Source organism: Phalacrocorax carbo, chromosome 7 (genome assembly GCF_963921805.1).
Source record: "Phalacrocorax carbo chromosome 7, bPhaCar2.1, whole genome shotgun sequence".
NCBI lineage: Eukaryota > Metazoa > Chordata > Aves > Suliformes > Phalacrocoracidae > Phalacrocorax > Phalacrocorax carbo.
In genome coordinates, this window is record NC_087519.1 from 49,198,639 (window position 1) to 49,211,173 (window position 12,535).

At 39.3% G+C, this 12,535-nt stretch overlaps 1 protein-coding gene across 2 annotated transcripts in view; it reads right to left on the bottom strand.

Moving 5' to 3' along the window:
- Positions 1-12,535, bottom strand: part of BCHE (butyrylcholinesterase) — a 59,777-nt gene that overhangs the window by 11,292 nt on the left and 35,950 nt on the right. For both annotated transcript variants that reach the window (XM_064457931.1, XM_064457930.1), the window contains exon 3: positions 377-543. In XM_064457931.1, the coding sequence (XP_064314001.1) occupies positions 377-543 (167 nt within the window). The remainder of the gene's footprint in view (positions 1-376; positions 544-12,535) is intronic.

Sequence of the window (12,535 nt, forward strand, 5' to 3'; positions counted from 1 at the left end):
AGGAGCCCAGAGCCAGGCAGTGCTGACCCTCGCAGTGGGTAGCTTGAGAACAGAGATTTGCAGCACTCTCAAATGTCTCACTTCGTGGCTTCACCTGCACTTTGGGGCAGAGAATCTCCACACGGCACGAGCCCTGGGCCTTGGCCTGTCCCCAGGTTTCGTCCTAGTACATAACAGGGTGGTGAGCCCATGGCCAGAAGCACAGAGCACATTAGAGGGCACACCCTCGCCATAGCATGGACACTCTTGTCCAACATCTGAACATCTAGAAATTCAGCTGCAAATAGGAATGTAAAGATTTAAACTAAAGTATTATATTAATATCAAATAATCCTTGTATAGAAGTTATGTAAAAACACCTATAAAGCATTTTTACCTGTCATTTCCAGGACTTTAGGATAAAAAATATTCCAGAATCGACAGTGCTGAGCACGCAATTTTGTCAGTATCTCTGCAGTGTCGGTATTTAATGTCAAATATTTTTGTTCAGTACTGGTGAAGACTGGCCATCTTGTTCCATTGATCAGGGTCCCATTTGGAGTTCTACATGAAAAAATAAACATTTCGTTTTGAATGAGACATTATCTGAACACATCAATAAAGCATTATTTGTTTTTTATTTAACAGTTATTTCAGCTTATGTAAGTTAGTTTAGAATTACTGAAGTGTAACTTTGTAAGCAACAGGGGAAAAAAGGAAGATAAGTTTGATTTAACTTCATTCAGAAAAATATAAAATTATTTATAATCCCTTTTGGGGTGTTCTGGGTTCACATAAGGGAAAACAGTTAATAAACCACCATGTACAAGCTACACTTCTTGAATTTGGAGATTCTCACAGAAACTGTAAATTATTACAGATGACTTAAAAACAAACCAATCAACCAGTTTGGGACGTTGAGTGGCTTATGTGTTAGTTTGAAATAATAGACTGGACTAACTAGCTCAGACAAGAATGCAAGTAAAGGTATAAATAATGTCTAAACTTTGAAAGCTATATTGGGAGAGAAAACAATTATTCTTCATTAAGAAGGAGCAGTTTTCCCTTGAAGTATGCCGAGTCCCATCAGTGGGGGGAGGCCCAAACAAGCAATCTGAAACCTTTTAGAAACCAGAAAGAGGTACAGAGCTCTTGGCCCTTTATGGAACATGCTCTGCATGTTAAAGGATCACAGCTGTTAGTATCAAAATAGTTGTGATAAATATTTCTAATACAACAGAGTTGATAAGGTTGTAGGGACAGAAACCCAGTATTTCCCCTCAAAAAAGGGCAATATCTAATATCTATACAACTAGAGAAAAAAATAATTGGTTTAAGTGTGTAGAAAAAGAACAAAATGGTGAGGATTGCATAGGGAACAAATGAGACTGAATATGATTTTGAGAAGATTATAATGATCTGTGAATGTTTAAAGTACAAATCTGTGTTAGCTCAGATGAGGGTAAGACTACAAAGTAAACATGTTACTGCAGTGCAAGCACAAGGACTCCTTTTCTTCTCTAGAAGCTGCTATCAAGGAATCTGTGATTTAGGGAAGAACAACAGTATAGGATGATTCTTTGTGGGATAGGTTAAGGGCACTATTAGCTAAGTTAATTTGGTTATCTCTACTTTTCACCAGGACTCTTCCCAGAAGGCAGCAGTGAAAGAGGAATCCAGGGTGTGGAGCCCACTTGAGTTCTGCTTGTCAAGAGCGGGAATAAGGTACCGGGTGTAGTGGGAGCAGTCAGAGCACAAGATTCAGCTGCTGAAATAACATCAATATCTCTTAGTTCATTCACAATGAATCCAGTTTTCAGCCCGTGTTTTAATATTCTGTTTTACTCTGGAGTCTTTAACACCAGGCACTGGCTGCTTACGGAAACATAATGTTAGAGTAAAAGACCCAGCATGTCATTTCCTGAATTGCTTGCTTTACTATTTTTTCTTTACTAATTCGGCTCTGATTAACCTATGGCACCCTTTTTAACTGCACATTTATTTGCAGCCCATGAGAATGATGACTTAAACAGAGCTGACTTGCACTTCAGTTCAAGATCAGAACGCTAATGGTGCTGTCAGTATTCATTTAACAGCTTTTATGCTATGAAATAAATCATGACATTCCACATTATAATTTACAGGTGTGTGGGGGATTATACAATGGCTACAGATGTATTTTACTGAAAGTGATTGAAAGAACTGTCAGATGAACACAGCATTTTGAAATATGTGAGCCTGCTGATTATGACATTCTCCCTGAAATTCTAGGAAGCTGACTGTTCAAAGAAAGGTCCAGTAATTTCCTTCTTAGCTCTCTTACTGAAAATTTCCCAAGTTAAAAAGTAGCTGCCCGTTACAGCAAAACGGAACACATGAGTATAATTTTTAACTGGTAAAAGAAGTTATGATTATAACCTTGTTGTTCTATCACAGCTACTGTTCATTCCTTCTCGCTAATAACTTCACAATGAGAATTGCAGTGCCCAGAATAAGATGTAAAATTCCCTGTTCTTTGCACCAAACTCAAAGGTTAATGGTATTCATATAGAAAATTAAAAGTATTGTGAGAATATCCTTACCGAACACGAAAGAGTCTAATACACTGCACAACCCTCTCTGTCCATCTATGTGTGACGATCTTTGCTGTTAGATTATAGGAACTTGCTTCTACTGAAACAAAGCTTAAAATTCCCATGCAAGCCTTCATTCAGTCATCTTTATCAGTTCCTCAGACTTCTCTTTCATCTTCTGGTACTACTCAATCATCTCTTCTTCCGTACGTCCCCGTTTTGCCCACCTCAGTGCTGCCAATGGAGCCTGAAAGAGTGCCCCGAATGGGCTCCTCCAGGATGAGCCTCTATCTTGTGCATGTACCTGTCAAACACTAATCACCCATCTCAGACCTCGTCCATATCTATAAGCTCTAATCAGGGAAGATCTTCATTTTGTTTAGGGAAAGTGAGAGCTTCACTGAATATTTTAGTAAGACGCTAATGCCTTTTCTACATGCTTTTTAATGTTTGCAGAAGCAAGTCTTATGGCAATTAAGAAATACAATTATTTGAATTGCTCCCAGAGGAGAAATGCAAGAAAGAAAGGAAAAAAAAACCCAAAAGACCAAACAATCTGTGTTTAAACTTTGTTGTAAACATAATTTGTTTCATTATTTCAGCTTTTTTTTTCCTTTGCATGTGCCCTGAAGTTATAGGATGGACTCTCTCTACTCTCTGAGACTAGTACAGCAGCTCATTTATAGTTAATTATTTCATTAAGTTGTGTCTTTAAGGCAGTCAAAGTTATTTTCTCATTAACTTGAAAAACAGAGTATCTTTTTGAGCTCAATCTCCAGTAAAGCTGCTTTCATGTTCCACCTTAATAGATATAGGTGCTCTCAGTGAAGTTCACAAGCCTGTTTTAATCTTGTGCTGGGTGGAAGTTGCTTGATATTAAGCAACCGTTACTAAGATCAGTTTCTTCCCCTTTTAGGTATTGTACGTCCATAAGTGTCAATAACATTTAATTCTCAAGACTCATTTATAGTAAATATACTAGACTTGACGTAGGATTGAAAAAGGTTTTAGAGGAGCTTGTTGACTGATAGTTCCTGTATATTTAATGTTCATCTTCAACAACTTTAGAAAGAGAAAGTTAATTTGGTTGAGATAGAAAATGCAACCACCTGAACATAGTTCTGTTAATCATAATAAACACATGTATGCATTATTTACATTATTATATATTACCATTCTCATTAATATAGCCTGAAATACAACACTAGCTCATTGCATGTTTATTAACAGTTACATAGCAGAACTTTTACAGATGGTTTATCAAACACATAAACACAAAACCACAAAAACTTAATTCTTCATCTAACTTTGGGGCTTTTTGGTAAGAATTCTGCTATAAAGAACCTGTAAATTATCCACTTTATTTTTGTGAGTGAGCTCTGAATAGATTTCACTTTTCTGTGGTATCACCATTTAACAGACAGGTTCTTCTGTAATGTTAAATTATATTTTGATGTAGTCCACAAAGAAAAATTTTCTGTGATAAGTCTCTTGAAAATGGTTTTAGGCATCATTTACCTTCCTAATGAGTGTTGTAAACACTAACTGTACCACATGCTAGCTTGGATTGTCCCAGGCTTGCACTGTATTCCTATTTAGCTGCTCTATTTGTAAATGGATCAGGTTAATACATTGTGCGTTCCTCTAGAGGAAAATAAAAACAAAACCCACATCATTTTAGCTGTCTAACACAGATGAATTATACCAACCCAAACTCACAAAGAGAGTCACAGGCTGAAACACAATTTTACCTCCAGTCCCCAGTAGCTCCTGCCTCAGACAGCCTGCCTGGAAGACCCCAGACAGGCAAATATTTGTTCTGCCTGGCTGAAGCTGTTCATAGAGATATTGCTCCCTGAGAGGAAACATACACTAATTTCACCTGAGCTGTGTGTTATTGCTCTTAATTGTCTATTCAGTTACATCTGGCTTCCCTCTGACCTGCTCTGAGAAGAGCTCAGCAAGCTCGTTTGCCTACGGTTCAGGCCATAGAGGATTTCCCATTCCTCCCCATTGTGTGGAGCAGCGGGAAGGTGGCCTCTCCGTGCACAGCCTGCCTCCCTCCTGCTTTCATCAGGGCAGCAGCAACCCCACCAGTCACAGACACTTAGTAAGGCAATTTCTTCCTCGATACCTTCTGCAGGTTATTACCAGACTGGCATTTTGCTGGCATGTGTCTCGTTAGCTGAACGGGTTGCCCACTGAGACTAATGAAAAGTTATGATAATGCTGCTGTACCCTCTGATTCCCCCGTGCAGCATGAATTGAAATCAAATGGAGACCTGTTCCTCCTAGGTGTGACTTTATTGACTTCACCTGGGCTGTAACTGCTGATGCTCATTTTCAATTTGGCCCCCTTTTCTTTTAAACAGCTAGTTTAAAGGGAGGAAAGAGTAAATGTGAATCATTTTTATTAGCTTTCCTGATTCCATGTAGCTATCAGGCAGTGCTGGCAATCAGCTGTTTTTCATGGGATGGCATTTTACAGTGTGTTACCATGGGCACACAATAACAGGGAGTGGGAATGGCCTGTGAGCAAATGCAACAGCAACAACCGCCCTGTCTCTTGCACATTTTCTACAGTTGCATTACAAAGCCTTTAAGAATTATGGAAATAGTCAGCTCAGCATCAAATAAGAAGCATACTGCAAATGTTTCACCCCAGGGGTACCTACAGGAACGAGGGGCGGTTCTGTGATCGAAAGGAGCTGCCTAAGCTCACGCAGCTGTACCTGAGGTGGCTTCAGAGCAGCCACGTGAAGGCTACCAGCAACACAGCGTGGCTTCCACCCCTGCAAGCACCCATGCAGCACACCAGTGCAGGTACAAAACCTGATAGCAATTAATGTAATTAATAACACCTTTGTGCTTGTAGAAATACATAATGAACTGCTTTTTCTGTAGCATTTTAACCTTTGGCTGTATGGTCTCCTATACACGTTTTCTGCCAGGTGAAAGGGAGTAAGACAGCACAGGGCAGAGAAATCCAAGGTTCAGGCCAAATGAACCAAAGGATGGGCAAACATCAACTGGGCTATGGTATCAACAGTTGATCTCGGCGAGTAAGGGGCTGGAAGCAGATTATGTGGTTTACAACCGAAGCAAAGATGCCAAAGTAAGAACTGGTACCACAGGTTGGGGTGTCACTGCAACACAAGTAAATATGCCTGCTTGCTTTAATGAAGCTACAGGTAGATTAAAAAAAAATAGGATGGTAAGAGCTCCTGGATAACATCATCATGTGATGGGTCTCCGTGAAAGCTCTGGCCTCCAACTCTGCTCCCCTGAGGGGTGGGCTATGCCAGCCTTTCGCACTTCTTTCTGCAGTGTGACCAAAGCCTGAGTCCTTGCTGATGCCTCAATCAACAAGCAATCCTGTTGACTACAGAGGAGTCACAACGGGGATATCGTATACTTCGAGGAAGCACCACATGATTTGTATCTTAAAAATTTATCTCAGTTTTACAATTGCTTTATTAGAGGTTGTGTCATGTAGAAAACCTCCGTTAATCGTGCCGGCACTAAACAACATACCCAATCAAAGCATCGAAATTCATCTAATCCAAATGGATGAACCTTCCTCCCCCCCTCAGCTTGGAATAAAATACTTTGTTGTTTTCCTTCTTTTTCCACTTGGACCGAAGGGCACTTCCAATTAGCGGGAGAGCTCATGAGGAGCACCAGGCACGTCTGTGTTGCCTCAGCCCTCCAGAGCACTGCTTGCTGCAGAGGGGTGGGAAGTGTTTGCAGCATTAGTCAGGCAAACATATCCAGATGTCTCACATAATTTCTAAAGGCCACAATGCCTGATATTTATACCTATGTTCATTTTCTTATTACAACACAACTGCCAGGTTGATATCAATTTTGGGCAGTGGCGTGGTCCCCAGGGTGACGATGGTGTAGCGACAGTGCATATTTGGGTAAGACTGATTGGATGGTACGACTGGGAGCTTAACAGATACTTTCCAGCCCAGTCTTATTAAAAAGAACAGATTTTACTGTTAACTACAGGTTGAATCTTCTCAAACCCTGAAACAATTTGGCTTAGTGCCGGTGTCTTCATACCAGGCTATTAGTTTCAGATGGCTCACTGTTAAGCAGACACCGGAGAGGGACGTGAGGTTGAAGACTCAAAGTCCTTAACCTGAGGAGCAGTCCTAGCTATTGGAACAATGAAAACGAACATATTCTGGAAGCTTTCCTTAGAAAAGTTAGCAAGGGAAAGGATGAAGAAATATCTGTAACACCTGTGAAAAAATATTAACTGTAAAAACATCCCCAGAATTTCTAATTGCTGTATAAGCTTTCCATTCAGAGACTGAGACCTGTATAAATCTGAAAGGCTCTCACTGCATGAATACGTAGATTGCATCTGATGCAATATCATCATCAGTTTGGTCCATCTATGTATGATTCAGTATAATTAACTTATTCTTAAATATTTTTTTTAAAGACAATTATCCAGAACATTTTCCCAAGTCAGCTAATCATCTTCCATGTACTAAAATGATTTAATGGACTCCCTGGATAAAATAATTATATTATGCCAAAATATTTAACATTAAATTGTACACTTTGAGGCTTTTTGTTATTAGAAACTGCAAAAGCAAAGATGAGATGACAGGGGCACTTTTCTGTCCATTATCCAAAGTTTATAAATTGGCCCATTTGGAATAACAAGCAAGGGGAAGTGCCACTCCTAAATAAGTGAATTGGAAAGCTGACACGCTATCACTTCACAAATACATATATTACTTTTGATGTCACTACTGCTACCGGTTGGTGCTCTTTATACATGATACGGCATAACAAGTTACCTTGGTAGTTTTCATTTGAGACAGCTCTTCAGAGTATTCCTTAGTATCAGCTAATCACTAACCATTCTATCTATTGAACTGATGGACCCTCTGTACAAAAGTGCTGCCACACTTGATATTTTGTTTTAAAATATTCTCTTAAGGTCTTTATCCTCTTAGACTAATGGGAAAGACAGCAGCTATCTAATCTATCAGCTGAAAAGGGTGAGTGGTGCCATTTATAATAACCAAGCTCTCAAAACTACTATACTGAAAGGTGACAACTCAGACAGGGGTATTGTCAGCCTGTGCAATACTGGGTGTTTGGAAAGCACCCACCCATGATTATCTGTTTTATACACTAAGCTTCCTTGCAGCCTCATGGCATCAGCATTCTCAAGGTATCACACCTGTGCTCCTGTGGCACTATGAAGAACTGGGGAACTTAGGGAAAAAAAAAATTGGTCATGTTTAAAAACATTGTTTTATTTATTAGAATTTAATTATTGTGAGGAAATAGTAAACAGTTTCTGAAAAATCTGTAGTAATTAAACCCTTCTCATTTATTTGTACCTTAATAAGATGCAAAAATTGTTGGTGCTGATTCTGCAATGTTTGAGCCTTACTCAGATTCCCACTGTAGTGGATGAAAGGACTGGTATGATTGAGTACTACAAGTCTGAGGGAGGTTGCAGCTTTGAGTCCTTCAAATTATTTTTCTTAAGCAGCTGTTTATGGGAAGTTCATTATATTCTTTTGTGCTCAGTTCTCACTCACAGATCACATGTGAATTCATAACCTAGTGACTATTAAGTGTCCCTGAGCCACAGCAAAAGGATACTGCCCTGCAAGTTATATCGTAGGTAAATATTATTTCTTCTGCTGATCCCTGAAGAAACCTGTAGGATCCAGCTGGCACACTTTTTAACTGACAGAAATTGGAGAAAGATCATTGCAGCTAGGCTTTCTTACACCTTCACAGGCTAAATAAAGATCAGGATATGCCTTCCAGATTCCAGCTTGGTGACAGCAGTTATGTGTTTAAAAGTCTTAAACTATAAATTATCACGGTATGCACTATTACAACTGATATCAGTTTCAGGAAATGAAGCAACAAGCTGCTGCTTCTTTTTTGGTCTTCTTGTGTTCTGCTCGAAACAGCCTCATGAAGGACTCATAAAGTTGAAATGACTCTTGCTTGTGCATGTGTTGGTACTTGTTTGTGAACTCCTGCTATAGATAAGGGATTGCAATGAAGGTCTTATGGTACCGGCCATAAATAATGTAGTATTTGAGAAATTTAGATCCAGGATGTTCTGCCTTAGGTCTTTGGGCACGCTTGCAATGCATTTAGGAGCTCAGTGCCTCAAATCCCTGGCTCCTGGATTGGAGTTTGCTCTGGTATCAGGAGTAAGAGTGAGCCGGGTCAGCTGAGCCAGAGCTAATGAGCCCTTCAGACCCTGGCTGTGTGTTTCTAACCTCCTGGGCTCACGCTGGCACTTCTGCACATAGGTCTCCTCCAAGGTGAAAATGTTCCAGCAAAGCTCAGTGCTATTTCAGGAACCCCTGCCCCAAACCCCACTCTCTTTCCAGCATGTGATGAGATGTGATTATCATACAAGGTCTGGAACAGCGGTCCCACTGCTCTGTCTAAGAGTCATTAGCACTAGAAACCTGACAGTGAGTTAAAATGTGCTTTCCTGAGCAACTGGTAAAGTTAAACATGACCAGACCTTTCTCTAAATTTAGCTTGAATTGATAACATAGATCCACATTGATTTAAATGAAATCAACGTTGTCCCAATATCCTCTGTGTCCCTCTGAGTGAGGGCTATCAGACTTGTGTCTCCGCTCCTCTCAGTGAGTCTATGCTACGGTCCTGAAGCCCTGACAGTCAGAGACACCTCAATATCTCAGATGGTACACCCCAAATACATGCAAGTTCTGCAAAGTTTTGAAGAGGGTGTAAAGAAGAGACTGAGACCATGCTGAATCTGACAGCTTTCTCCCCACAGAGCATTATTTCTGGCCAAAAAAAAGAAAGCAAGCTCTGAAAATTGAAAGAGCCTGTGATGCTGGAGGCTGTCACAGTGAGAAGAGCATTTGGCAAGAGGGAAAGAGAAAAAAAAACCAACCCAAAAGCAGTGAATAGTCTTCAACTTCAACCTAATGGTATGACTTCAAGAAGACAAAAGATTTGAAGTTAAACTGAGTTCAGGGAAATGGGTGAAATTTTGACGTTAATGTGGAGATAATTTTAAACCATCAAAATATGTTTTATCCTGTCTTGCTTTAAGAAATACTTATCACTCACTCAGTGTGACGCTCGCAGTCAGACTGAGCTGAATGTGACAAGTGTCTAATATAACATACCAACAACATACAGTTGTCATTTACACATTTAGATTATGTATTGGGATGAAGTAGTAAAGAATTTTCAAATGCATTTTATTTCTTCTGCTTAACATGCCTTGCATCTGATGTGTTATTTTGTACGGTTTTTGAAGAGCAGTCCAGCACTTTTTGAGGTGAATCAACCTACTGGCTGATCCAAATCCAAACAAATGAAACAGACTGATTGACTTCAAAAGCTTTGGATCAGGTCCCAGCTGGAGGAATACCTGTAGCTGTTTACAAAAGAAGTTTCTCTCTTCCTGGACAGAAATCACAATGATGATTTCATACCAACTCCAGGTTCTGGTGTGAATATTCAAAGTTCATATTTCCATCACTTTTGAATAAACATGAGAGAGGCAACACTATAGCTTAATCCTCCTCTATTCTAAAGGGACATCTTTGCCTTTCTTTTTTAATGTTCCTGTGAAGAATTTTGTAAGATCCTTATGCCCTTTCATATGGTATTGGTTTTAGCTTTCAAGGACCAATTTTCAAAGCTGTTATTTTTTTAAGCTCTTGGCTACAGCAAGAAATCAAATGAAACTATAGTTTTTAGTCTTGCTCTTAGTGGTTGAAGAGGGGTATCTGGAAATGGAAGAAGGTGCTGAACCCTACTGAGACCTTGAAGGAGGAAGTAACTTCCATAGAAGGTAAATAAAAGAATAAGTAGACAGGAAGGCACATGGCGCTTGCCCTTTTACTCATCCTTTGAAACTGTCTTATCTCCTGTACAACCTCACTTCTTCTCATGACCTGGAAACACATAAACTTAGATAGTAACTTAACCAGAATTGTTCTTCTCTGGGACAAACCTAAAGTGTGTAAAGGGAGAGAAAAATATTTTTATTGCCATGGAACCATTAATACTGTGTTTTAAATTCCTAGTGGCTTTGGTAAAATTTATCAGCCCAGCTGGTTGTAAGAAAGAGTAAATACTGTACCCATATGTATATGATTGCTCTTCCCATCTCTTGCTTTCTCTCCCATTAATAGAGTTCATCCCAGACACTCAGAAATTGTTAGATAAATGGATTCAAGGCTTTTCTTATCTCTAGAGACCAAATTTTCAATAGAGACTGTGTGGGAGATACTAAGCTATGATATAATATTTGAGACTTGTTTTCAATTGTAATTGCCCTGATCATTATTTCTTTTCAAGATGGATGCTCCACATAGCCCTGCACCAAATAAAATAAGCTAGATTCATTGTGTTGTGGTGGACTTCACCATGGTAGCATTTTTCTTGATATTATGGTCACTGTTTTATTTCTGTGAATTGTAGGAAGAACATGAGTCACAAACTTCAACTACCATGTAATCTAGGCCAAATTGAGCAGTCCTATAAATGAAACCATTAGATAGCTTTCAGTAGCATAGTATTGCTTCATCTGAAACAGAACCCCTGCTGCTTCATGATGGAAATGTAAATAAGAACCTCTAGTGTTCATAAATCCCCAAATAAGATATTTTTAAAAAATATGATTAAGTAATTTTGTTATCTCTGTTATAAATTCATTGTAGATTTGACATCCACAAGTGGAGATCGTGTATCTTTCTACGATAAACACATTCAAATTATGTCCCAGCATTATAACATCCCATGAATCTGATTTGAACTACATTCTGGCACAAAGAGGGAGATCTCCAAGTAAAAACATTTGGACTGAGATTCATGAAAGGCATGCTCTCAAGAAGAAATAGTATGTAAAGAGGGGACGATATCTGTGCCTCTTCAAAGCCCTTCTCTTTCAAAACTGAGGGGACTTTTCTGGAAATTATAGTATGCAGACTACTTCACAGCTGGGAAGAAACAGCTGTTTAAATCTCTAAGCATTTCCAGGTACATACGAAATTCACTTGGAGGCTACTCCTTGAGAACAATATGGTGAATAACATTCATGAGAGACAGGTATTTAAAACTTCATTAGTTAAAATAAAATCACGGTATTTGAACAGCAGCTCCAGTAGAAAAGGATCTCTCTGGTGTAAATTTGAGGCAACACTCTTTAGAGTTTGTATTGTATGAGATTAGGAAGTTGTCTTATGTTCCCTCAAGGAAAGGTAGAGAATACAGGTGGCAGCCAGGGATGTCTGGGAAAGCAGATGATGGCAGCTTTTAATTTTACATCTGCGCTAGCATATAATTGTGTAACATCACTAACTGTAAGCATGAAATGCCTGATCCCTGCTTATGCAGCTTCTAGATTTATGGGGACAGAATCTCACAAATCCTGTGACTAAATTGCTAACTACATATGCCCACAGCTGACTACTTTTGCAGATGATTGAAAAAAAAATTGAACACCATACTGAGCTACCTTCAAAAATATGGTGCTGGTAACCTCTGCTGCTCCTCATTTCCTCTTTTCTCCCCTTTGCCACTTCCCTGAAACAAGCCAATCTCTTGCATTGGAGAGTAAATTAAAATGTGTACCGAAAGGTTTCCATTCTTCATGTGAAATTTCTCAGTAGGACTTCAGATTAGTGTTCCAGAACCACCTGGAAAAATGGGGTTTGCAGACCTTTTAAACTTCAATTTCTGTCCTTTGATGATGAAACAAGAAGAAAGCTGCAGAAAAGCAGCATGGAAGAAGAAGAGTGTCCCTAAAAAGCGGATTAACTGTGGGTGAACACTAATTAGAATTTCACAGTGACTTCTGCAACAATGTTTACATGCCTGCAAAAGTTATGATATAGGGAAAGTAATCCCTAATCCTAGATTATCTCTGAGGTGCATTGCTCTTACATGTGAACTTGCCTAGCACATAACTCATAATAAATTCAAGC